The sequence below is a fragment of the Oncorhynchus mykiss genome, chromosome 19, assembly GCF_013265735.2.
Source record: "Oncorhynchus mykiss isolate Arlee chromosome 19, USDA_OmykA_1.1, whole genome shotgun sequence".
NCBI lineage: Eukaryota > Metazoa > Chordata > Actinopteri > Salmoniformes > Salmonidae > Oncorhynchus > Oncorhynchus mykiss.
This window is the reverse complement of record NC_048583.1, coordinates 25569217-25596957: the sequence shown is the minus strand read 5'-3', so window position 1 is coordinate 25596957 and position 27741 is coordinate 25569217. Positions and strand designations below refer to the sequence as shown.

Sequence of the window (27741 nt, the reverse complement as noted above, 5' to 3'; positions counted from 1 at the left end):
GGAAGCATTGGGGTCAACACGCTTTCAACACCTTCTAGAGTCCATGACCCGACGAATTAAGGATGTTCTGAGGACAAAGGGAGGGGGGGGGGGTTGCAACTCAATATTAGGAAGGTGTTCCTAATGTTTGGTATACTCCGTGTACATACATGCTATACACACATCACAACTGCTGCTACCAGACGCTTATTTTACTGCTCAATTTATACACTTGCCCCCCATCCCCTTTTTCCCCAATACACGTGTAAATATTGGACTAAATTGTGCCTTCCTGTATTATATTTATGCTAAAATGTTTATTATATTCTATTGAGCCATTTACTTTATGTTCATAATCTTATCTTTTATTATTTCTTATTGTTTGTCGAGAAGGAACCTGCAAGTAAGCATTTTGTTGGCTGATGTATACCATGCATATCCCATATATATGGCTAATAAAACATGAAACCTGAGACTCTCTCTCATCGTTCCTTTGTCTATTTTCTTTTCTGCTCTTTTGATGTACTCTTGTGTTTTGCATATAATTTGCCTGCAGTCCATCCAGAGAAAACAGGGTTAGGTTTGTGATGCTTGACTGAGTTACGGTAAGATCAGATCTGTGTTCCTTTCACAGGTAAAGAGGATACTCCCACTCCCTTCTGAGAGGAGTACTAATAAAACAAAGCCAATTAGAATGTGACCAATCCTGCCTTGTTTCATTACAAAATGTTGTAATTGTAAAGAATTCAGTTCCCGGCAATAGGTCTATCTAGGTCTATGTATACTGAACAAAAATATAAACGCAACATGCAAAGTGTTGTTTCATGAGCTGAAATAAAATTTCCCAGAAATGTTCCACATGCACAAAAAGCTTATTTATCTAAAATGTTGTGCACACATTTGTTTACATCCCTGTTAGTGAGCATTTTGTCTTTGTCAAAATAATCAATCCACCTGACAGGTGTGGCATTTCAAGAAGCGGATCATTTCAGAGGTGCACCTTGTGCTGGGGACAATAAAAGGCCACTCTAAAATGTGCATTTTTGTCACACCACACAATGCCACAGATGTCTCAAGTTTTGAGGGAGCGTGCAATTGGCATGCTGACTGCAGGAATGTCTCTACTATAAGCCTCCTCCAGCGTCATTTTAGAGAATTTGGCAGTACATCAACCAGCCTCACAACCGCAGTCCACGTGTAACCATGCTAGCCAACGACCTTACATCCGGCTTTTTCACCTGTGGGATCAGCTGAGACCAGCCACCCGGACAGCTGGTGAAACTGAGGAGTATTTCCGTCTGTTATGAAGCCCGTTTGTGGGGAAAAACTCATTCTGATTGGCAGGGCCTGGCTCCCAAGTGAGTTGGCCTATGACCTTCCAGGTCCACCCATGGCTGCGCCCCCGCTCAGTCATGTGAAATCCATAGATTAGGACCAAATGTATTTATTTCAACTGACTGATTTCCTTATATGAACTGTAACTCAGCAATCTTGTGCATCTTGTGTTTATATTTCTGTTCAGTATAGTTCTAGATTTCATTCACCTCATAGCAAGGGTGTTGCAGGCATCAGTAGCTTAAACTTGTAAACTTAACATGGGTAAAACATCAAGGGGTAGTTAAACATTCACAAAAGCCTTTCTAGGAACAGTGTACTGCTCTACAGTAGCTGTGCTCTGCGCCGAGAAAAGCTTGTGGCGCTAGCTAAAGCTGAGCTCGCGTCATTCAACATTAGCCCCTCAATACTGTATGTCAAAGTCTCTCTGTGGAGAGTTATGGCTTTAATATCATGACCACTAGCCAGGTCCATTTGTTCTCCGGGGCACCTATGAAATGGTCATCGTGATTATGTTTTTACTCAGCCACAGACTTTTATTGGCTCCAAGCTGAAAAGTGTTTGTAAAGCATTTTGATTTAGATGGCCGGAGAGAGAGAGAGAGAGAGAGAGAGAGAGAGAGAGAGAGAGAGAGAGAGAGAGAGAGAGAGAGAGAGAGAGAGAGAGAGAGCGAGAGATATGGAGGTCAGTTGGAATGAAGATGCTTTTAGAGTTTTTGGAGGGGACACATACAGTATACTAAGACACAAATGTAATCCTGACATCACATGCAGTGCCTGCGGGAAAGTATTCAGACACCTTGACTTTTTCCACATTTTGTTACGTTACAGCCTTATTCTAAATGGATTAAATAAATAAAAATCCTCATCAATCTACACACAATACCCCATAGTGACAAAGTAAAAACAGTTTTTTAGGAATGTTTACAAATCTATTAAAAACTTAAAATAGAAATACCTTATTTATGTTAAGTTTTAAGACCCTTTGTTTGCTATGAGACTCGAAATTGAGCTCTGGTGCATCCTGTTTCCATTGATCATGCTTGGGATGTTTGGAGTCCACCTGTAGTAAATTCAATAGTTTGGACATGATTTGGAAAGGCACACACCTGTCTATATAATGTCCCACAGTTGACAATGCATGTCTGAGAAAAAACCAAGCCATGAGTTTGAAGGAATTGTTTGTAGAGCTCTGAGACAGGATTGTGTCGAGGCACACATCTGAGGAAGGGTACCAAAACAATTCTGCAGCATTGAAGGTCTCCAAGAACACAGTGGCCTCCATCATTCTTAAATGGAAGATGTTTGGAACCACCAAGACTCTTCCAGAGCTGGCTGCCCGGCCAAACTAAACAATAGCGGGAGAAGGGCCTTGGTCAGGCAGATGAACAAGAACCCGATGGTCACTCTGACAGAGCTCCAGAGTTCCTCTGTGGAGATGGGAGAACCTTCCAGAAGGACAACCATCTCTGCAGCACTCCACAAATCAGGCCTTTATGTTAGAGTGGCCAGACGAAAACCACTCCCTAATAAAAGGCACATGACAGCCAGCTTGGAGTTAGCCAAAAAGCACCAAAAGACTCTCAGACCATGAGAAAAATTATTCTCGGGGCTGATGAAACAAAGATTGAACTCTTTGGCCTGAAGTGTCACGTCTGGGGGAAACCTGGCACCATCCCTACGGTGATGCATGGTGGTGGCAGCATCATGTTGTGGGGATGTTTTCCAGGGACTGGGAGACTAGTCGGGATCGAGGTAAAGATCAATGGAGCAAAGTACAGATTTCCTTGATGAAAACCTGCTCCAGAGCGCTCAGGACCTCAGACTGGGGCGACAACCCTAAGGACAACAGGACGACAACCCTAAGCACACAGGAAATACAACGCAGGAGTGGCTTCGGGACAAGTCTCTGAATGTCCTTGAGTGGCCGAGCCAGAGCCCGGACTTGAATCAGATCAAACATCTCCAGAGAGTCCTGAAAATAGCTTTGCAGCAATGCTCCCCATCCAACATGACATAGATTGAGAGGATCTGCAGAGAAGAATGGGTGAAACTCACCAAATACAGGTGTGCCAAGGTTGTCGCGTCCTACCCAAGAAGACTAGATGCTGTAATCGCTGTCAAAGGTGCTTCAACAAAGTACCAAGTAAAGGGTCTGAATAATACTTTTTTTCTTTCATAAATTATCCAAAACTTAAAAACAACTATTTTTGCTTTGTCATTATGGGTTATTGTGTGTAGATTGATAAGGGGAATTTTTAAAATACATTTAAAAATAAGGCTGTAATGTAACAAAATGTGGAAAGAGTAAAGAGATTTGAATACTTTCCTAATGCACTGTATGTCCAATCTATCCTCCCATTTTGTTATTATAGTATAAATAGAGAATATATTAATATACTGAACAAAAATTTAAACACAACATGTAAAGTGTTGGTCCCATGTTTCATGAGCTGAAATAAAATATCCCAGAAATGTTCCATAAAAGCTTCTTTCTCTCTGAGTTTGTGTACAAATTTGTTTCTATCCCTGTTAGTGAGCATTTATCCTTTGCCAAGATAATCCATCCACCAGACAGGTGTGGCATTTCAAGAAGCTGATTAAACAGCATGATCATTACACATGTGCACCATGTGCTGGGGACAATAAAAGGCCACTCTAAAATGTTTGTCACACAACACAATGCCACAATGCGTGTAATTGGCATTCTGACTGCAGGAATGTCTACCTGTACCGTTGCTAGAAAATTGAATGTTAATTTCTCTACCATAAAACTTTGTTTTAGAGAATTTGGCAGTACGTCCAACCGGCCTCACAACCGCAGTCCACGTGTAACCATGCCAGCCATCGACCTCCACATCTGGCTTCTTCACCTGCGGTCTCGTCTGAGACCAGACCAGGACAGCTGAGGTGTATTTCTGTCTGTAATAAAGCCCTTTTGTGGGGAAAAATTAATTCTTATTGGCTGGTTCCCCAGTGGGTGGTCCTTTACCCTCCCAGACCCATCCATGGCTGTGCCCCTGCCCAGTTGTGAAATCCACAGATTAGGGCCAAATTAATTTATTTGAATTGATTGATTTCTTTATATGAACTGTAACTCAGTAAAATAATTGAAATTGTTGCATGCTGCATTTATATTTTTGTGCAGAATAAATTAAGATTTAATATTTTCATGTGTAATATTAATATAATATTTGATAGATGTCCAGTAGATAATGAATGGGGAAAGTCTGGTATACAAAATATAGTCATTCAAAGAAAATGCCCCACTTACCTGTAAATCAAAGCACCCATAACCACACCTGGGCCTAAACAAACCATCCCAACTGACACCTGATACAGTGGCTGGCTGTGCTAGAAAGCATGCAGGGCTTTGTACACAATGGTTTGCATAATATGAAAAACACCTAGCGCACCTGAACACACCAGGGTAAGTGTGACAATAACTCTCTCTCTGTTTCCCAGAAACAGAACGAACAGACACAGACCTCGGTTCAAATACTTCACTTCTCTTTTTTTTCGACCTGCACTCTTGGAGCTCAGAACATATGAATTTCACTGTGCCCTGCGATTACATCTGCGACCCTGTACATGTGACTAATAAACGTATCTAATGTAATCATCTAATCTAACACTATTTGAAATCTTTCAGAATCATTGAGTGTTTGCCTGCCTGGAGTGTCAAATGGATGGGGTTTTCTGTTTTGTGACTATTCTAATAGTCCATTAAACCAGGCAAGCTCAATTAAGCACAAATAAAGTATCTGAATAATTAAAAATAGTATTTGAACCCATAGGTCCGACAGACATGTAGGTTTTCCAGAGTTTTCCCTTTCCTGGCCTCATTTATCTAAAAAAAAAAAAAAAAACATCTTGCAAAAAAAATGGTATTTGGGCTATGTGGTTATTTGTAGTGTAAAACAGGCAGGCAGAGATGATGAAGGGCTTAGGGCTAATTTCTCCATCTAAACCACAGGGTCTCTGAGCGTGCCTCTGTCTCTGGGGAGAAGATGGGGCTGTCGTGGTCCTCCACACACAGCTGTTCAGGGGACATGTATGGAGCACATATAGTATACGTTGGTATGTGGCTGGTAATCTCTATGCTGTTGATATGGCTTTATGCATGTATTCTCAGGTTAGCATGACATCATCTGTATATCTCCTGTGACATGTTCATTGAGATTTTGTGTATGCCAATGGTGGTATACACATTAATACATGAAACACTTACATGGGTGTCTTGATTTGTCAAAGGAACGCCCAGCAACCCTCAGCACCAATGAAAATTCTAACCATACCCTCCTCTCTCAAGATCTACCTCACCCTATCATACACCAACTCCACCCAATGATATCACCCATCTCCTCTCCTCCCCGTCCCCAGGCCCTACCTGTATGGTGGGAGAGGAGCGGTGCTTGCGGGTGGTGGTGGTGGACATGGTGGTGGTGGTCTCAATAAAGGTGGTGGACATCTCGGGGGGCTGGGCGGTGGTGCGAGCCGACCCGGCCACAGAGGGCACGTCGCCTACCAATCGGACACTGCCGTTGATCTTGATGTTGGGGTTGCCCTCGGCAGCCATGTTGAGGACCTTGAGGCCATTGTAGTAGAGGCCGGACAGCTGACCCTGGAAGGGCCGACTGCGGTCGCTGCCACCGATGGTGACTGTGGCCTGGGTGTTGAATATCGTTAGCTGCCGACCTAAAGGATGGAACCAGACAGAGGTCATTCACATCAAGGAACAACAAGAGATGGAGTAGGAAAATAAGGTCTGTTTTTTTTATTCAATATCCAAACTGTTCTTGAAATGGGAGGAGATGTTGGTTGACTCAAAGATCCGGCTTCATATGATAAATGTTGGTCTGCCATGACCTCATTGTGTGTGTGTGTGTGTGTGTGTGTGTGTGTGTGTGTGTGTGTGTGTGTGTGTGTGTGTGTGTGTGTGTGCGTGTGTGTGCGTGTGTACGTCACACTTATAAGTCCTTGACAATCAAAAGGTCCTTACAGTATATTGTCGAGGTCACTATGAGGTCGGTTGTAAAAACCTTTATGGTGAAACTATAAAGAAAGGTCAACTGAAGAGGCTATAACTAGCCTGGGCCCAGGGAGCTAACCCCAAATATACAGGGTCAACACGTCTGGCTACAAGGGTGATGTCTCCCAGGATGGATTCACTGTAGAAAGGTCATCATGTTGTTAGCCGTAATTACGAGATTACGGGTTGTGATCTGAGGCTGAGGGAGGAGAGGAGAGAGGAGGACGGAAAGGAGGAGAAAAGGTCAAAGCTTTATGTCTGTCTCCTCAAACTGGCCCTTTGGGGCAGCCTCTGATCAGCTGCATCTAATAAGGCTAGAGCTAATGCCATAGCTAAGAAGACAAAGACTGGGGTAGGGACGAATGTTTAAAAGGCTAGGGCAAATGCTTAAGCCTGAAAGAAGAGGTAGGAAACAATGTTTAATAGGCTTGGGCAAATGCTTAAGCCTGAAAGCAGAGAAAGGAACTGATGTCTAAAAAGCTAGGGCTAAGGCCAAAGGTATACATCAGGAGGGCAGGAATCTGAAAGAGAAAAGCAGTACACGAAAAGAGGTTGTCGAGTTTCAAATGGGAAAAATTATTGCCAAATGGATATTTACAGCACATGTCAAATCTAAGTATTCTAAGTAATATCACCGACACAACATCTTGAATAAGCGTATATTTGAAACCTAAAACAACAAAAAATGAATAATATTACAAATCGTAATATTCAACTTAGCAAGTACTGAGTAAACTGTTGAGCTGTTAGAAAATTGTTTACCCAGTTTAATGCAATCATTCTCCAATGCCATCAACATAGAATTCTGGTTACAGAATTAATAAATGAAAAAATGATTGTACATCAAATGATTGTTAACTGACTCCACATTGTAGATGTACGACAGCATATTTATTCATGCATTAGGTGACTACTTGCATTTGAAATTGCATTCAAGTTTGAATGGGTGTTAAAGGGACTTTAAGGAGATACTTAAGCTTTTGTTATTTCTCTTTTATCGTAAAGCTAATTTTAGAAGGATTCAAGATGTAGAGTATATGAAATAATCTTTTCATGTGTAATATGAACACGAGATAGGATGGAATATTATCTTCAATAGCAGTCCCTTTAACTGAGTAGAATGATTATGAATTATGAACTATCATGAGATTTACTTGGGTAATTAACTTGGGTATCAAAAAATCTGATCAAATGCATTCGAATTGAGAAAGAAAAGGAGGTTAGGAAGTTATTAGTTCATGTTAAAATCATATTTTAAAGTAGTAAAATAAATTCAAAGTATCAGTTCAGCAGGCAAATGCAAAAATAAAAAGTTAAATGTTGAGCTCAATAGAAGAGAATTTAAAAGTTAGAAGTTGTGTTAAGGTTACCTTTCTCTTGTAGCCAGTCCACTACTGGCCGGGCGTATTTCAATGGGAATTTCTTAGTGGCAATTTCAAGGCGTTCATTATCGGTTGTCGCTGTTTAAAGTTTAAAAAACATTTAAAACATTTAGAAAACAGTCTGCATTTGGCATCAGGCATTTTAACACAATTTAAACACATGCTCACTTCAAACTATTGTTTTCATTTTCATGCAAGCAGTTAAAAAAAATGTTAAACCTTTAATTGCAGGTTAGAATTGATGTCTTGTTTATGAGATAGGCGAAGTGTTAAGAGTAAAGTGTTAACAAATAGAGGTCATTTGCTGCTCTGCTGGTTTTCACAAGGCTTTACTAACAGGCGACAGAAGAACCACTATATTTTTGGCATTCAATTCATTTAAACATTGACAAAGATATTTAGAGCCATCATAAAAACCAGCATTTTTTTTTTCTCATGGGATGAAGTGTATTCAAGTATCTTAAATAAATAACAGTTAACCAACCCTTCCAATGCACATGCAACCATTTTATACTATTAGGACACAGTTCATGGGCATTAAGGTGGTCTTTTTCTTCAAATCCAACATTAAGAACAGAAAATAGGAGTAAAGCTGTGATAATAGCAATTTTCACTGGACATGCATTTGCTTTTTCTTCCCCAGAAACCAGTTCACCTCAGTAGTCAAAGAAGGTTTAGTGTGTGTGCATGTGCGTGCGTGCGCGTGTGCATGCGTGCATTTACACACCATACTGGGAAACAGGGAAAGGCCTTGGGGGCAAATGGAGGTGGAACAGTAGGGGTGGAAAAGGAATAGGGTTGAATATGCTTTGGGATGTTTTAGGATGGGTATGCTGTTGGTGTAGAAACGCCTGCTGTTTCCACACCAGAGTCAAGTAACCCCTATGGGGAGACATGCTGCCACAGGGTAGGAACCAAGGAAACCAAGGTAGGAACCAAATTCCAGGACCCCAAAGAGACAGGGGTACCTTAGGGCCCACCCAAAGTGAGAACCCCTACCACGTATCTTCCCTCCTTTTCTATCCTCTAAAGAGAGACCTCATTTTAGCCTTCTGCAATGATAGAGAGACAGCAGGTAGCTGTGTGTGTGAGTGTGTGTGTCTGCACGAGTCCACGTGTGTGTCTATGTGTGTGTTTTCATGCTCTTTACCCTGCCTGCAGTATGTTTGCTGCTCTACAGGGGCCTTATTTCTAACTGTTGCATAAATTTCACACAATTTCTGCATGCGCCATTTCTGAAAATTCAGCGCAAGTACACACATATTGAGATGTTATAAACTTGCCGTAAAATGTATGCCATTCAAATACATGTTTGCCGCTATAAACCAGACCTGTCGAAAACTGTGCACTCGTGAATGACACATTAAAACTCTGCCTGAAAACTCCTCCATTCACCTAATATGGTGCCAATAACTCCCTTTATCTGCTGTACAATTTGGAACTATTGGCATTATGCCACGGCATGCAAAAGACAAATTGTTGTTCAATATTTAGTTTATCAATAGATTATTGGGTTTATATACCCTGCCTTGGTATAGACTCTTGAGATTAAATAGACAATGATGTCGCGCTCCTATCGCACAGCAATACTGTAGCCTACCCATACTGTCAAATATTTGACATAAGCTACCGGTCTATTTACTCGGTTGGCAGAATGGTTTCATCTTTAGCAGTAATTTATGCTGTATCTGGAAAAGGACTGTGTCAGTTTTTGAATGAGAAAACAACGGCAAATTGTCATGGACCTGTCAACAGAACGTTTGAATTCAACAATGTTTTTTCTAACGACTTTTCCCCCCAACTTAAACATGATGGACTGTCACTGACCGCAAATTCTAAAACATTGCAGGGCAGGCTACTAAAAAAAACACATTTTATATCTACTTGACTTTTTAATTGATTTTTTATAGTACTACTGATATTCATTACTGCATTGTTGGGAAAGAGCAAGCAAAAAAGGCATTTCACTGTACTTGTGCGTGTGACAATAAAAACTTGAAACTTGATAGATACTTCAATGTAAAAGATCAGCTGTTAAATTCGACTGTATACCGGTATTATAAACCACGCGGCCTACAATATTGCAAAACTTGAAATGCAAATAGCCTATCTCTTCACTAGGCCCAATTAAATGAGAGATGCACATGGTAATTTGTTGTGTGGCTCCTTCCCTAACATGAACCCATCATGGCCAGAAAAGGTGAGGAATATATTCTGCAATGGCTATAAAAATCAAATAGGAAAAATATTCCTATGTCTAATTATAAAACATAGATTTGAACTCTTCTTGCTAATGGCAAAAGGTTGCAGTCTTGTAAATATGTTATCCTGTTTCCATTTTTGTATGAATAAGCCTTTCGTCAAATCCCCCATTTGCACAAAATACTTACTTGCCAGCTTGAAATACAATATTTCAACCACTAGCAGATCGGCATACACATGGTCTGAAGGTTTGCGTGAAAATTGATGCATGCATATTTTGGGATATAGGTTCGTACTTACGCAAGGTTTATAAATAAGGCCCCAGATATTGTCAAATATATAATACATCCTTCCCAGGCACTAAAATAGCATCAGTTCCATAGATGTCACCTTTCATTGGTGTTACTGTCTGAAGACTGACAGCATTTCAAGATATAGAACAAAGAAAAAAATGTCACAAAAGCTCTGACGAAGGCCTTGAGGCCGATACTTAAAGCTTCTTAAAGAGCAGTGACACTATCAAGAGCAATGTGTGGGTTCCTTCTTTTTTTTCTCAAGATAAAGAACAAAAAGAAAGACGGAGTAAGACATTATGGATGCCTCTATACTTATTGCATGATGCAGTTTATATTTGCATCAGTTACTGTCAAATCAGGAGCTATATCATTTCCATAATGATTCATTCACCCAATCACCCTTGTGATTGCTATGGAAAGCAATCTTATGCCTGGACTGTGGTGTGTGTGTGGGTCTGTGTTTATCTCTCACTCTCTATCAGTCCTGCTCACCATCCCACACTTCCTCTCTCTATTACCACTCTCTTAATTCTATATGCCTACATCTAAAATTCTCTCTTTCTTCCCCTAACATTTCCTCCCTGAGTGGAACCACTGACAGAATTCATTTGCACAGGGCTCTCTGACTCTCCCAGAGGGCCGTCTCGCTCTCTCCCTCTCCCCTCCCAACTCCATCCCCCCTCCCCTCTCTTCACTCTCCTTGATGCTGACTGCCTAGCCCAATGGAAATAGGAGCCTCCTTCTGGAAGATTTCCCCTCAGTATCTCTAAGAGACAATGGCAGTCCGGGTCCTTTATCTGGCCATCCGCACTGCTCTCATTTAAATCACAGGATTAGACGCCTGGCTCACACTGAAAGGCTTATCTCTCCCCCCTTCCCTCCATCCCTTCCTCCCTCCATCCCTCCATTCCCCGCGGCCCCCAGTAGAGATTTATAGGGGCGGGAGATTCTGTTTTCGATAGCAGTAATTGTATTTGGCTTGTAGGGTACACAAGTATTTATCCACGACACCATTACCTTAAATCCTCTGCAGATAAAGGTGGCCCAAGGTGTTTCTTATCCAATCACAACACCTCTCTCTATCGTTCACTCCCTCTCTTTCTCTTTCTCTCTCTCGATCTTTGAGAAAATGTATATGTGTTGTCAGGTTTTCTGAAAGTGACAGAGTTGGGTCCATGTTGTGAACTGCTCTGCAGTGTGTAAGTCAGCATCTAGGGTCTCACATGGACCACCGTCTTTCTGTTCTCCTCCCCACAGACACAGAAGACTTCTTGGATCATGGACACGCTTTCCCAATACCGAGAAGAGAGCGGAAAGTCCCCGGGCACGGTAGGCTCCTCATTATCATCTCCCAGATGGAGCCATAGGCCGACATACCTATCAATCAACCCAATCACTCCTGATAGGAGGTCAATTCTCCGTACTTATCAAGTTCTGAGACGCCGGCTTGATGTCTTTTGCCAGTCAAAGGGGAGGAGCTGGCCTCAGAGGCAGGCTATAGCGTTCCGCTCCCTCGTCTCCATTGTGTGTCGAGCCAGTTGCAGAAAGCTAGAGGGAAAATAAACCTGCGACGGAGTGGCTGTCACAGGGGTGGCTCAGACGAAACGCAGCCTCATTCATATGAAACAGGGGGCCTGTGCAAATGAAAGCAATCATCCTCAAACACGCCGTGTGTCTTTTGAATGCAGCTCCTGATAAGCTAGGAGGAGGTGCTGCTTTTTCAAGGCAATTTGCTGCAGAGTATTTCTTCTCTTTCTCTTTTCTCCATTCCTCTCTTCTCCACAACAAGCGTGACTCTGGTAATCGATTCCTATCTCTCTAGCTATTAGGGTTGGGAAATATCCAGATTTCCATGCCTTCATACTGTTCCTGTACCATCCCGGGGTATAAGGTATTACCCGCAGTGCACACAAGGGGGAACTATTTCTTTCCAAGCGTAATGTTTTTTAAATAATAATAATTAAGGTAACAAATGCAAACAAAGTACTAGCGAATTCCCATTGTGGATGCTAGCTAAATGATAACAAGCCTAAGCGAACATAAACTAACTGCAAGGACAGACACCCCAGCTCCTCAGCTGCTTAAGGGAACAGCTTCATAATGAAAAAATAATACAACAGACGAAATTAAGAACGCAATCTGCTTTATCTATTAACCTAGTGCACAATTGACTGCAGGTGTTTATTTAAAAATAACAATTATCGATGGTTTCGAAAATCATACCGTGGGCATTTTAAAATACCCCGGTATACGTTATATACGGTATACCACCCAAGCCTACTAGCTATACCTCACGGACAAGAAAACTCAAGGGCAATGAACCACTGTTTGGAGTACTTTAGTACTACCTGAACGGAACGAGTGGTTCTGAATAGAATACTGAAAAACTCTAAAAGGAGAGAAGGAAGGAACATTGTTAAGGTTCCCTATTAAAGTTAGTTATTGGGACATTTTTTTATTTTTTTTATTGAACTTTTATTTAACTAGGCAAGTCAGTTAAGAACAAATTCTTATTCACAATGACGGCCTACACCGGCCAAACCTGGACGACGCTGGGCCAATTGTACGCCACCCTATGGGACTCCCAATCACGGCCGGTTGTGATACAGCCTGGATGTGACCTGATCAGGACAACTGACACTGGCTACATGACAGTCTTTTGCAGTAATATAGTCCTGAAAAGTCTTACTTATCTGTGCACCCTAAAATTTATGAACAGACTTTTCTTCTCCGTAATCTCTATTCTTACAAATTGCTGTCATCGCTTTTTGACATGATAAAGTGTCATAATTAAGTGCTCAAAATTCTTCCTCGGAAGCTGTCCCTCTGCGCCCTCCTTTCTCACCGACTACCCCGCCGGCATCTTAGCATGCAGACCATGGCTGAGCTGAAAAAGTGTTTCTCTAAGCAGGTTCCTGTGGGATTACAACACATCATATCTGCATGGCTGGCTCCCATAAGTGAGATGGAACTCTGTAGGGGGAACGTAGACCAGGTAGAGTTTGGCATACTTCAACATAGCGGTCTTGGCCCCTCGAGTAAAGCCTGTGTGTCTATGTATGCCGATGACTTCACATTATACACGTCAGCTACCACCGCAAGTGAAATCACTGCAACACTTAACAAGGAGATGCAGTCAGTTTTAGAACAGGTGGTTTATAATAAGCTAGTCCTAAATATATCAAAACTAAAAACATTGTATTTGTGACAAATTCTTCACCAAACACAAAATCTCATCTAAATCTTGAAATTAATAAGGAGGCAATTGAGGAGACTAAACTGCTTGGAGTAACCATAGATTGCAAACTGACATACTGATGCAACGGTAGCTAAAATGGGGAGAGGTCTGTCCATGATAAAGCGCTGCTCTGCTTTCTTGACATCGCAATCAACAAAACAAGTCCTACAGGCCTTAGTTTTATCACACCTGGACTACTGCCCAGTTATATGGTAAAATGCCAAAAGGAAGGACGAAGGCAAATTACAGTTAGCCCAGAACAGAGCAGCACATCTGGCCCTTAAATGTACAGATGGCCAATATCAATAACATGCATGTCATTCTCTCCCGGCTCAAAGTAGAGGAGAGATTGACATGCAACACTACTTGTATTTGTGAGAGGTATTGACATTTTGAAAGCATCAAACTGTCTGTTCAAACAGCTAACACACTGCTCAGACACTCATACATACCCCACAAGACATACCACCAGGGGTCTCTTCACAGTCCCCAAGTCCAGGACAGACTCTGGGAAATGCACAGTACTACATAGAGCCTTGACTACATGGTACTCTATTCCACAACAAGTAACACAATAAAATCTGATAAAAAAAAAAAGGATAAAACAACACTACGCGGACTGTGAAGAGACACACACACATATGCACACATACTCTAACACCATTAGGGGTTGAGTGCCTTGCTCAAGGGCACATTGACAAATTTTTCGCCTAGTCGGCTTGGGGATTTGGGGATTCTGTTTATTTTGTTTAACATTCAGAAAAAAACACTGTGAAAACACTACGGACACAACAACAAAACAGTGGTCTATCTAAGCCCCATAATTAACTACAATTAAATCAGTAATGTGACCCCAAAAGTACAATATCAAAAACCAACTGAACAGCCAAACAGAGTAAATCATAAGCTAACACCAAGGTAAATCTAGCATCTTTCTAGAACGTCCAAAGACTATCTGTGTTCACAATGACAACAACCTTTACCCTGTCAAATGTTCTTGTCATAACATGCATTCTCAATATTGAATGTGCATGTGTATATGTGCAAGATGAGCCCGTCTGTGTCTTTTCCATCATGAGCAGTCAGCAGTTCCAGAGAGATTGTTCACCACACGCCGTCCCTGCAGCTCCACAAAACCACCAAAATGATCCAGTGATTTGACTGCCACACGCGGGGACACGGGCCAGCGTAACCCGGGTAACAGGACAGAACAGCCCAATGGCGGAGGTAATTGACGACCATTTTCCCCGCTGTCGCTGGCTATTACTGACACTGAGGCCTGGAGGGGAGGCTGAGGCAGACATAGGGACATCACCATGCATCACACAGCCTGGATGGCAATGGCCTCACAAAGGCTATCTGATGTTCTTACAGAATTATACTACACAATATACAGTGAGCTCCAAAAAGTATTGGGACAGTGACACATTATTTGTTGTTTTGGCTCTGTACTCCAGCACTTTAGATAATACAATGACTATGAGGTTAAAGTGGAGACTGTCAGCTTTAATTTGAGGGTATTTTCATCCCTATCGGGTGAACCGTTTAGAAATTACAAGACGTTTTGTACATACAGTAGTCCCACCATTTCAGGAGCGTCGCAAATTAAATTTAGAAATCCATGTTATTCAATTATTGCGCCAACGAGCGTCTGCGACACCAAGGGCTAAAATAGAACTCATTCCTATTTCTGACACAGATCGCGCTGAAAGTCCTGCCTCTCCCATCTCCTCATTGGTTATACCCACGTGGGTGACTGAAAGACGAACTGTTTTGCCGGTAGTCGTGGTAATACATACAATGAAAGTTTAGATGCAATCACCATATAAGTTAAACGATGAAAAGGCCTGGAAGGAGAGATGACTAGAAACGATTCGGTTGGCCGTTTTATGTGTGGATTAATTGTCAGAGTAGAGGTCCTTGTGCATTTCAGGTAAAATAACAACTCAATGTTTATATCCCAGGACAAATTAGCTAGCAACAGCAAGCTAGCTAAATAGGACACATTAATGCACGATGACGCACGCACGCAGCCGGTTTGGGTTCCGTGTTAGACTTGCTGTCAATGAGAATGGCAGATCTATAACTTACATTTATTTATATGTGAATTAGGGCAGGTCGCCCAAAAAGTGACATATTGCAGCTTTAACTTTTTACTACTTTAATACACAAAATGGGTGGAATATGTACAAAAAGTGCTGTTTCAAAACAGTTCACTTGATATGGATGAAAATACCCTCAAAATCACTGTCCCAATACCGTTGGAGCTCACGGGTATACTGCACTTTTGTGCTACTACTGAAATATACTGTTGGCAAAATATACAGTCTTGGTGTTAAAATGTAAACTTTCCATGGATTTCCTGCAATAAGACAGTACTGCTTATCACCTTAAACATCTGTGAGTGTTGTCTATGGCTGTTTGTTCTGTACTTCACGCTTCTCTCCAGCTCTTTTTTTCTCTCTTCCTCAATCATTTCTCCCCAGATACCAAGTAACTCATTTGTGCATTCACCTGTCTCCTCCTCCATTGTCCATCTCACCATTTTCTCTCTTGTCTCTTAAATACAGTCTTTACTTTCATAGCTTCCTTTTCTTTGCCATCGCAGGTGAAAAAACTACCTGATCACACACCTGTTCTTTTCTCTTGCAACAGCTTGACTTATTTATACATGCACTCACACCTTTATCCTTCCTGGAGTCAGCTGATCGGGTCTCTGTGAGTTACCCTAACCTCATCTTGCTGAGAGATTCAAATCACATGGCACCTGGGTTTATTACAGGTAAGGTGGCCATTGCATTGTGGTGCTCATTCTCACGCCAACTGCCGTGGTTCTAAACTTCAGTAAGCGATGAGTGCACATTCTCAGCTGACGGCAAAGTAGTCAAAGCTTTTACACTGTGTTACACACACACAACAGTAATTTTGCCACTTCATTACTTGACCTTACTTTTAAAAATGCGAGCAACATAGAACAGGTTTATGCTTTCCTGCCAATCAATTACTTTTGAGATTGTGCACAAAGTTACTGGAAGCAGGGAAGAGAAAGAAAGCGAGAGAAAGAGAGAGAGAGATGGAGAAATTACTTTTTAAAAGGGACTATGAGAGTAAGGGTGAGTGGACAGGCACAGTACATGCAGTTTGGTCTCAATCAGAATCTTGGCAGTGTTCCAGAATACTCCTGGAAAAGGGCTTGTCATCTGAGAATGGGTCCTGGCCCAAACAGTAATGAAGGTTGTGAGCTCTAGTGTCCCCTCGTTTATGGGTATGTAGGTGTTTCCAGGACAGGTGACACTTTACCTTCCATTTGAGACCACAGACATGATGGAGAGAGACAAGTCTTTCAAAGATAGCCATAGAGAAAACGAATGTACAGTTGAAGTCAGAAGTTTACATACACCTTAGCCAAATACATTTAAACTCAGTTTTTCACAATTCCTGACATTTAATCCTAGTAAAAATTCCCTTTTAGGTCAGTTAGGATAACCCCTTTATTTTAAGAATGTGAAATGTCAGAATAATAGTAGAGAGAATGATTTATTTCAGCTTTTATTTCTTTCATCACATTCCCAGTGGGTCAGAAGTGTCACGGTTGTCATAAGAACGAGACCAAGGCACAGCGGATATTGAGTTCCATATATTCATTCCAAAAGTGAAACATAAGAGGTGCACATGCACAAACACAGGTGGGAAAAATATCTACTTCAATATGATCCCCAATTGAGACAACGATTACCAGCTGCCTCTAATTGGGAAATATACAAAACACCAACATAGAAAACATAAACTAGAACACAACATAGAAATATTAAACCAGAATACCCCCTAGTCATGCCCTGATCTCCTACACCATAGAGAAACAAGGGCTCTCTATGGTCAGGCCGTGACAAGAAGTTTACATACACTCAATTTGTTTTTGGTAGCATTGGCTTTAAATTGTTTAACTTGGGTCAAACGTTTAGGGTAGCCTTCCATAACTTCCCACAATAAATTAGGTGAATTTTGGCCCGTTCCTCCTGACAGAGCTGGTGTAACTGAGTCAGGTTTGTAGGCCTCCTTGCTCGCACACACTTTTTCAGTTCTGTCCCCACATTTTCTATAGGATTGAGGTCAGGGCTTTGTGATGGCCATTCCAATACCTTGACTTTGTTGTACTTAAGCCATTTTGCCATAACTTTGGAAGTATGCCTGGGGTCATTGTCCATTTGGAAGACCCATTTGCAACCAAGCTTGAACTTCCTGACTGATGTCTTGAGATGTTGCTTCAATATATCCCGATAATTTTCCACCTTCATGATGCCATCTATTTTGTGAAGTGCACCAGTCCCTCCTGTAGCAAAGTACTCCCACAACATGATTCTGCCACCCCCGTGCTTCACTGTTGGGATGGTGTTCTTCGGCTTGCAAGCTTCCCCCTTTTGCCTCCAAACATAACGGTGGTCATTACGGCCAAACAGTTCTATTTTTGTTTCATCAGACCAGAGGACATTTTTCCAAAAAGTACGATCTTTGTCCCCATGTGCAGTTGCAAACCGTAGTCTGGCTTTTTTATGGCGGTTTTGGAGCAGTAGCTTCTTCCTTGCTGAGAAGCCTTCCAGGTTATGTTGATATAGGACTCGTTTTACTGTGGATATAGATACTTTTGTACTTGTGTCCTCCAGCACCTTCACAAGGTCCTTTGCTGTTGTTCTGGGATTGATTTGCACTTTTCACACCAAAGTATGTTCATCTCTAGGAGACAGAACGCGTCTCCTTCCTGAGCGGTATGACGGCTGCGTGGTCCCATGGTTCCATTTACACTTGCGTACTATTGTTTGTACAGATGAACGTGGTACCTTCAGGCATTTGGAAATTGCTCCCATGGATGAACCAGACTTGTGGAGGTTGTGGAGGCTGATTTCCCCATGATGCCACAGGTACACCTCCAATTGACTCAAATTATGTAAATTAGCCTATCAGAAGCTTCTAAAGCCATGACATCATTTTCTGGAATTTTCCAAGCTGTTTAAAGACACTGTCAACTTAGTGTATGTAAACTTCTGACCCACTGGAATTGTGATACAGTGAATTATAAGTGAAATAATCTGTCTGTAAACAATTGTTGGAAAAATTACTTGTGTCATGCACAAAGTTGACCGAGTTTGTTAACAAGACATTTGTGAATGGTTAAAAAACATTTTTATTTTATTTTTTTAAACTTCCGACTTCAACTGTATGTAGGTTTACGGCAGGTTTAACCTAATCCCATTCTATGAGCCAACATCCACATTGTGGATGGGAGTTTTTCCTAGCCACCGTGCTTCTACACCTGCATTGCTTGCTGTTCGGGGTTTTAGGCTGGGTTTCTGTACAGCACTTCGTGACATCAGCTGATGTAAGAAGGATTTTATAAATACATTTGATAGATTGATTGATTGATTGTTAAAGGGATACTTCGGGATATTGGCAATGAGGTCCTAGTTAGCATTGGGGCTCGCAAAACTACCCCTAACTTCCTTCACACTGGACACAGAGACATAAAATGGTATTCACGGGTTCATCTGACTCTGGAGGAGTAGATAAAGTGCATCACTGCCAAAACCCAGAAGTATCCCTTTAACTATGAGATAATTTAGAACATTAAGTAATTAAGTGAGGATATTAACAAAAACCTCAAGACCCGGGGATCCTTTAAGACATTGTAAACCAATAGCATTCACGGTCGGGTACACTCAAATCCTGTACCAATCTACTAGAAGCAACTTGCTAACTAATGAAATATTGGTGTGTAAAAGTTATCTCCACACATTTTTCTGTCGGAGCTTCGGAGCATAACTTAATTCCCTATACTTTCTAAAGCCTGAAGCCTCTTGTGAAGGAAGAAGTAATATGTGCCCTTCCCTCCCCTGGTAAGAGACTGATAGGTCAGCTATAATAGCTAGGCAATCACAGATTTGGCAAAGAGCAGCCAAGGAGCCATTAAGGATTAATACCTCCAAGCATTAAGAAAATAAAAAGCACAGATGTTTGGTGCCATTACCGCAGAACACCTTGGTCCATTTCCCCGTCTTTAGATTTAATAAGCTTTATGGTCCCCAAGGCGGCACATGAAAAAGTCTCACTTTACAGTTTGTCACTGTAGATGGCTGTAAATGGCTGTTTATGTTAGCACGGCATAAAATGTCTATACTAAAAACACCAGGACAAAGAAAGACGAGACATCCTTTGAGAAAAACAGTGACAATAAGCACTAAACTGTATGGATGAGGTTTGAGGCTTGAGGCTGGGGATGTCCTAAAATGGTTCCCGTATCTAGGCCTATGTGAGGTAAGGATTGTCAACCAGATACTAGATATCTCACAGGACACATTTTAAGACATAGCATAATTACAGTTTTACACATTTAACCCTTTTCCTAACATTTATGATAACCTTAATCATCTGTGAGACCCATAAAACCAACTAGTTTCTTACACAACTATCAACTCGTCCCATATCCTAGATCCTTTTAAACTGCAAATGAACCCAGATCCTCGGCAGTACAACAGCTAACTCTTTACATTTTTGTCAATTACATTTAACAGACACTTTATCCAGAGAGTGATGTAAAAAGTATTCACTACCCTAAGCCATGTAGCAGTGGCAGCCCATCCAGTGTCACTCCACCCATATTTCATGGCTGTCTATTACTTGACGAAGCAGAAGACATGGAAAAACTGAAAAATGAGCAAGCCCATTGACGACATAGAAGTCTGGCCATTCATTTGATGGGCCTGCTGTGGCTCATTGTAAGGGTATAAAAGGCCTTGATTCAAGTGCAGACTCTCCCATTAAGCTTTTTCAAGTGTAATTTCAAGTCCCCCAGGGCAGTGGCCAAACTAGCAATTAGATTGTAAATGACATTGATATTACAGGAGGGGAGGAAGATCAATGATGGTTGAATTACAGGCTTTACTAATCTGTAAATTAACTGCCAATTTGGGGGAGAGAGGGCTGGATAAAATGCCTAAATGGGCTAATTTCCAACCAAACAGGTACTGACTAGGCTATAGAGTCATCAAGAAGTCCCTATTTAGAAATGAAAGGGTTCTGTTGATCAGTGTAGGTAATTGTGTGTGTGTGTGTGTGTGTGTGTGTGTGTGTGTGTGTGTGTGTGTGTGTGTGTGTGTGTGTGTGTGTCAGAGAGAGAGCAGTAGATACACAGAAAGAAAGAAAGAAAGAAAGAAAGAAAGAAAGAAAGAAAGAAAGAAAGAAAGAAGCAAAGAAAGAAAGAACCGAAGAGAGAATGCAAGGGAAGTTATTTCCCTCCTGGCTCCTATTCCCATCAGAGTGTCCATGTCTGTGTTGTGTTGAAGTAATGAGGCCGAGTGGCGCACTGTGCACCAGTCTGAATCATTAACGTGAGTGATACTGGCAGACCTAGGAGATGCTGAGGCAATGCTGCTCTGCTCAGTGTGTGTGGCAGGTTAGAGGGAAGATTCAGCTCTTATGGGAGATGTACTGTACTGTACTCAACACAGGAAGGCAACGAGACATCACATGCCAAAGGAGATGTTTCCAAGGGGGATGTTAATGTACTCAACACAGGAAGGCAACGAGACATCACATGCCAAAGGGGATGTTTCCAAGGGGGATGTTAATGGTATAATGTACTGTACAACATTTTATAGTGTTGGCAGTGGGAACTGTATCTCCAGCAGTGATAAGTATAATTTTTGTCTTGATCAGTTGTTGCCTAGTACTGTCATTTTGCTAGATAGGGCCATCTACTTTAAGTGCTGTCTGTCTTCCCAGTAGCCTACTTGGTGTGTGTACTGCTGACTGCTATTCATTTACAGATTATTGTTGACAGGTCAACCAGGATTAAGGGGCAGGGCAATTTGTGACTTGTTGTTTTGGTAGTCAGTGGCTGTATTGGAGGGGGAGTGGTTTCTCCTCTGCTAGGCAATCAGCAATTAGTACCGGGAGGTGTGCTTTTCATCTATGTAAGGCAATTAGCAATAAGTATTAGTACTTCAGCCTCCCCTGTTTTCTCAGCGGCAGCTGTAAGCGGAGGTCTCGTTGCAAAACTATGACCGTCGCCGAAACAAAGACGGTTCTGCCGAGTTGTTCAAGGACGGAAGGAGTGGGAGGCTCCAGACCATTCTCTCACTTTAGTATCTTACCTAGTTATTTTCTGATGATCTCATTTTGCTCTTTTGTATCTGGCAACTTTGTGTTTTCTATACCTGTTCGCGCCTCTCTCTGTAAGCTTTACAGACGCTCACCACCCCTTGGCTGCAACCCTTCTAATTTAGTGTACTCTGCTCGCACAACTCATGTGGAATTTCTGTTCTCTGGCAGCTTTTAGAACTGCCTATCTGCGGTGAAGAACGGCGAGTTCATCTCAGCTTATGCTGCCCTTCAGTCCCCTGACTTTTTGGCCCTAAAGGAGACATGGATCACCTCAGAGAACGCTGCTACTCCAGTTGCTCTCTCTTCATCTGACTAAGTTTTCTCTCATAGTTCGAGAGCATCTGGCCGTCGCGGTGGTGCACACGGCTACTCATTTTTCCTATGTGGAGATTTTCTATTTTCTCTCACCTGTCCATCTCCTCATTTGAATTCCATGCTGTCACTGTCACTTGTCAACTCAAGATTAACATTGGTTTGATCTATTGCCCACTAGGTGTCCTTAGAGAGTTATTCAATGAGCTTGACACCTTAAGAAGCACATTTCCTGACGATGGCTCACCGCTCTTCGAAATTGGCGACTTCAACTGCCTGACGTCTGCCTTCAATTAATTCCCCTCGTCTCTTTTGACCTCACCCTTTCCCAGTCCCCTACCACTCACAAGACAGGCAATACGCATGACCTCATCTTTAATAGAGGCTGTTTGCCTATTAATCTCACTGCAACCTCCCTCCAGGTCTCTGATCACTACTTTGTTTCCTTTTCTGTATCCCTTTTCTCCAACCCTAACCACTCAGCCCCTACCCTGTTGCAATGTTTGCTCTCTATCTCCCACTACTATCTCCCCTTCTATCCTATCATCTCTCCCTTCTGCTAAATCCTTTCTCCCTCCTGTCTCCTGATTCTACCTCATCGACCCTACTCTCCACCCTTTCTGCATCCTATGACTCGCACTGTCCACTTTCCTCCCAAAACAGGGCTGTGGGCAGCTAGGCAAAAATGGAGGAAAACTAAACTTCCAGAGGACCTATCATCCATTCACCCCTGTTTCTCTACCTTCCATTCTCCCGTATCCACTGCAAAAGCCACTTTCTATCACATGAAATGACAAGCTTCTGCCTCTAACCCAAGGAAACTCTTTTCCACCTTCTCCTCCCTCCTTAATCCTCTACCCCCCTTCCCTCTCTGCGGAGGACTTTGTCATCCACTTTGAAAAGGAGATTGATGACATCCGCTCCTCATTCTCTCAGCCTATTGAGTCCACTTGTCCCACTCACACAGAACTACCCTACGCCTTGACCTCTTTCTCCCCACTCTCTCCAGATGGAATCCTGCAACTAGTGAGGGAGGTCTGGCCGCCGGACAACCTGCCCACTCGACCACTTCCCCTACACCCTTCTCCAGACCATCTCTGGAGACCTGCTCCAATTCCTCACTTCCCTCATCAACTGATCCTTGTCCACTAGATGCGTCCCCTCTGACGTCAAAATAGACTTGAAAAACACTTGAGCGTGCTGTCTCTGACCAACTCTCTCACTATCTCTCTCAGAACGATCTTCTTGACCCTAACCATTCAGGTTTTATGATGTGTCACTCCACCGAGACTGACTGCTCTTCTCTGTGTCACGGAGACTCTCTGTACTGCCAAAGCTGACTCTCTCTCCTCTTTTCTCATCCTCCTAGATCTATCTACTGCCATCACCACTGTGAAGCGTCACATCCTCCTCTCCACCCTCTCAGGGCTGGGCATCTCAGGCTCTGCCCACTCTTGGATTGCATCCTACCTGGCAGGCTGCTCCAACCAGGTGACCTGGATGGGATGTATGTCTGCACCACATACTCTCACTACTGGTGTCCCCCAGGGCTCGGTTCTAGGCTCTCACCTCTTCTCTCTATACAAACATATATTCTCTGCAAACATCAAAGCAGTGATTGCTCCTGCAGGTTCATTCTCTACAACATCCGTAGAGTATGACCCTACCTCACACAGGAAGCGGCGCAGGTCCTAATCCAGGCGCTTGTCATTTCCCGTCTGGACTACTGCAACTCCCTGTAGGCTGAGCACCTCGCTTGTGCCATCAAACCCCTGCAATTAATCCAGAACGCTGCAACCCGCAGGTGTTCGAAGACTATCTTAAATAATCCTACAGCACCCCCCCTCCCCCACATCACCTCCTCACCCTGAAAAAAAATAATTTTGTGATGTTTACATTTTTTTCTCCCTTACTAGTTCAGACTTGCTGGTAGCTATATTATTGAGGAAAAATGTACATAATGTGATTGTTCCACCTAGCTATCTTAAGATTGATACACTAACTGTAAGTCGCAATGGATAAGTGTCTGTTAAATGACTCAAATGTAATGTAAAGTGTAAGATACATTTCTACCAGTAGTTGCAGCTTCAGTGAGAGCTACATCTCCACCTGTAGTTGCAGCTTCACTGAGAGATACATCTCTACCAGTAGTTGCAGCTTCACTGAGAGCTACATTCTACCAGTAGTTGCAGCTTCACTAAGAGCTACATTTCTACCAGTAGTTGCAGCTTCAGTGAGAGCTACATTCTACCAGTAGTTGCAGCTTCACTGAGAGCTATTTCTACCAGTAGTTGCAGCTTCAGTGAGAGCTACATTCCTACCAGTAGTTGCAGCTTCACTGAAAGCTACATCTCTACCAGTAGTTGCAGCTTCAGTGAGAGCTACATCTCTACCAGTAATTGCAGCTTCAGTGAGAGCTACATTTCTACCAGTAGTTGCAGGTTCATTAGCTCGAGTCTTGCATCAGTCCACTATTGTCATAGTCACCCTATTGTCATAGGGAAATTAAGAGTACTCTGACAGGGATAAGGCCGGCTCTTCCAACCTTTAAATAAAGCAACAGTTGAGGCATCACGACCAGTCCTGAGAAGAGATCGCTCCATTTGTATGCAGACCCATTGCAAACCCAGAGAGCCTGAAGTCAGTCCAATTCCATGTCCATCTTTATTCATTCACTAAACAGACAGAGTATTTGGCAGGGAAAAAACAGCAACCCACTCCAGAGAACAGCCTATGGTCTAACACTTCCTTAGATAAAAGTGAAGAAGTCTGAGGTCCTTTTCACATTACGGCCGAACACAGGACCAACTGGAAACGTCAAAGATGTCTGATAACTCTTCGCAGATAATGGAAGTTGACTAGTCGATACCTTTGTATTATTAAAAACCAAGAGTTCTGACATATTGCATTCATCAAGATGTCCCTCCACGAGATACTGGAGATATTTAACATTTCCAATTTGTCTCTGGTTTCCTTTCCTTAGCATTGCAAACAGAAGGCAGCCAAAAGGCCTTCAAACTGTGGTAACTGTAAACATATGCTTGTTGGATAATGACAACTATGCACTTAAAAGCTTCAAGTAGATGAGGGAGGAACAGTAGAGGAGAGGTGGGCATTGAACGCCAAGGTGGTGTGGTCTCTGGGAAGGAGTTTAGAGGCACATGGTGTCCAGTGAGTTTAGGGTACGTTCACAACTTATTGGATTCATGAGCTAAACCATGCATGTAAAGAGAATAGGTTTTTCACTTCCGAAAACTGGAAGTAAACACACCTTGTGTATGCAAAGGTAACAGGCAAATAGCAAAGGCCTACACCATGCATGCAAAAGTAACAGGTAGGTCACAGCACAGGTTAAACCATGCAGGTGTAGTGAGAGAGGACTTCCGTACCTCCTGGGAAGTGTTCGTTGATGGACCAGTTGTCCACCTGGAGTGTGGCGTTGCCCCCATTCCTGGTGAACCGCACCACATGGTACTTCCCGTCATTCACAGGGGTGCTGCTCTCTCTCACACTGATGTCCATTGTGCCGATGTTAAACGTCACACCGATCTTCCCTTGTTCCTAGAAGAAGACACAAACAAAGGAATTAATTTAGTGATTGTTTAAAATTTTGGAACAAATTTTTAGGCAAATCATTTGTTTTTGACAAATTACTATTTTGTGCGTCCCATTTCAGATATAGTTATTACTCTTTTGTTCAAGGTTTAATTCTCTTTCTCTTTTCATTCTATTCGCTCAGTCTCTAATAAATAATACATTATATTAACCTTAATGGCCCCTTCTGTTGGATAACAGACACACACACACACACACACACACACTTGTAAAAATCAATGATGTTAAATAAACCAGAGAGAGAAACTAGATTAATGAGCAGTGAAGGCTCACACAGTCACATAGTGGAAGAGAACAGACTTGACAGTTCAGGTGACCAATTCCACCTACTCACTTTTTTCCACAGGAAACTGTGTTGTGTTACAGCCTGAATTTAAAATGGGATTCTGTGTCACTGGCATACCCACAATACCCCATAATGTCAAAGTGGAATTATGTTTTAATTTTTTTTTACTCATTAATAAAACATTTAAAGCTGAAACGTGTTGAGTGAATACATATTCAACCCCTTTGTTATGGCAAGCCTAAATACAGTGCCTTGCGAAAGTATTCGGCCCCCTTAAGTTAATACTTTGTAGCGCCACCTTTTGCTGTGATTACAGCTGTAAGTCGCTTGGGGTATGTCTCTATCAGTTTTGCTCATCGAGAGACTAGAAATTTTTTCCCATTCCTCCTTGCAAAACAGCTCGAGCTCAGTGAGGTTGGATGGAGAGCATTTGTGAACAGCAGTTTTCAGTTCTTTCCACAGATTCTCGATTGGATTCAGGTCTGGACTTTGACTTGGCCATTCTAACACCTGGATATGTTTATTTTTGAATCATTCTATTGTAGATTTTGCTTTATGTTTTGGATCATTGTCTTGTTGGAAGACAAATCTCCGTCCCAGTCTCAGGTCTTTTGCAGACTCCATCAGGTTTTCTTCCAGAATGGTCCTGCATTTGGCTCCATCCATCTTCCCCATCAATTTTAACCATCTTCCCTGTCCCTGCTGAAGAAAAGCAGGCCCAAACCATGATGCTGCCACCACCATGTTTGACCGTGGGGATGGTGTGTTCAGCTGTGTTGCTTTTACACCAAACATAACATTTTGCATTGTTGCCAAAAAGTTCAATTTTGGTTTCATCTGACCAGAGCACCTTCTTCCACATGTTTGGTGTGTCTCCCAGGTGGCTTGTGGCAAACTTTAAACAACACTTTTTATGGATATCTTTAAGAAATGGCTTTCTTCTTGCCACTCCTCCATAAAGGCCAGATTTGTGCAATATACGACTGATTGTTGTCCTATGGACAGAGTCTCCCACCTCAGCTGTAGATCTCTGCAGTTCATCCAGAGTGATCATGGGCCTCTTGGCTGCATCTCTGATCAGTCTTCTCCTTGTATGAGCTGAACGTTTAGAGGGACGGCCAGGTCTTGGTAGATTTGCAGTGGTCTGATACTCCTTCCATTTCAATATTATCGCTTGCACAGTGCTCCTTGGGATGTTTAAAGCTTGGGAAATCTTTTTGTATCCAAATCCGGCTTTAAACTTCTTCACAACAGTATCTCGGACCTGCCTGGTGTGTTCCTTGTTCTTCATGATGCTCTCTGCGCTTTTAACGGACCTCTGAGACTATCACAGTGCAGGTGCATTTATACGGAGACTTGATTACACACAGGTGGATTGTATTTATCATCATTAGTCATTTAGGTCAACATTGGATCATTCAGAGATCCTCACTGAACTTCTGGAGAGAGTTTGCTGCACTGAGAGTAAAGGGGCTGAATAATTTTGCACGCCCAATTTTTCAGTTTTTGATTTGTTAAAAAAGTTTGAAATATCCAATAAATGTTGTTTCACTTCATGATTGTGTCCCACTTGTTGTTGATTCTTCACAAAAAAATACAGTTTTATATCTTTATGTTTGAAGCCTGAAATATGGCAAAAGTTCGCAAAGTTCAAGTGGGCCGAATACTTTCGCAAGGCACTGTAAGTATAGGAGTAAAAATGTGCTAAACAAGTCACAAAATAAGTTGCATCAACTCACTCTGTGTGCAATAATAATGTTAAACATGATTTTTCATCTCTGTTCCCCTCACACACAATTATCAGTGTGGTCCCTCAGTTGAGCAATGAATTTCAAACACAGATTCAACCACAAAGACCAGGGAGGTTTTGCAAGTAAGTGCACCTATTGTCCTGTGTGGCTCAGTTGGTAG

General features: G+C 42.2%; 1 protein-coding gene across 16 annotated transcripts in view; it reads right to left on the bottom strand.

Annotated features, from left to right (window-relative positions):
• The window catches only part of nrxn3a (neurexin 3a), a 427764-nt gene that overhangs the window by 48615 nt on the left and 351408 nt on the right, over nucleotides 1-27741 (bottom strand). For all 16 annotated transcript variants that reach the window (XR_005037682.1, XR_005037684.1, XR_005037683.1 and 13 more), the window contains 3 exons: nucleotides 25319-25490; nucleotides 7716-7805; nucleotides 5704-6011 (listed from right to left, as the gene is read on the bottom strand). Coding sequence is in view for 13 of the 16 variants with exons in the window: in XM_036954492.1 (XP_036810387.1) it covers nucleotides 5704-6011; nucleotides 7716-7805; nucleotides 25319-25490 (570 nt within the window). In the remaining 3 variants the exon portion in view is untranslated. The remainder of the gene's footprint in view (nucleotides 1-5703; nucleotides 6012-7715; nucleotides 7806-25318; nucleotides 25491-27741) is intronic.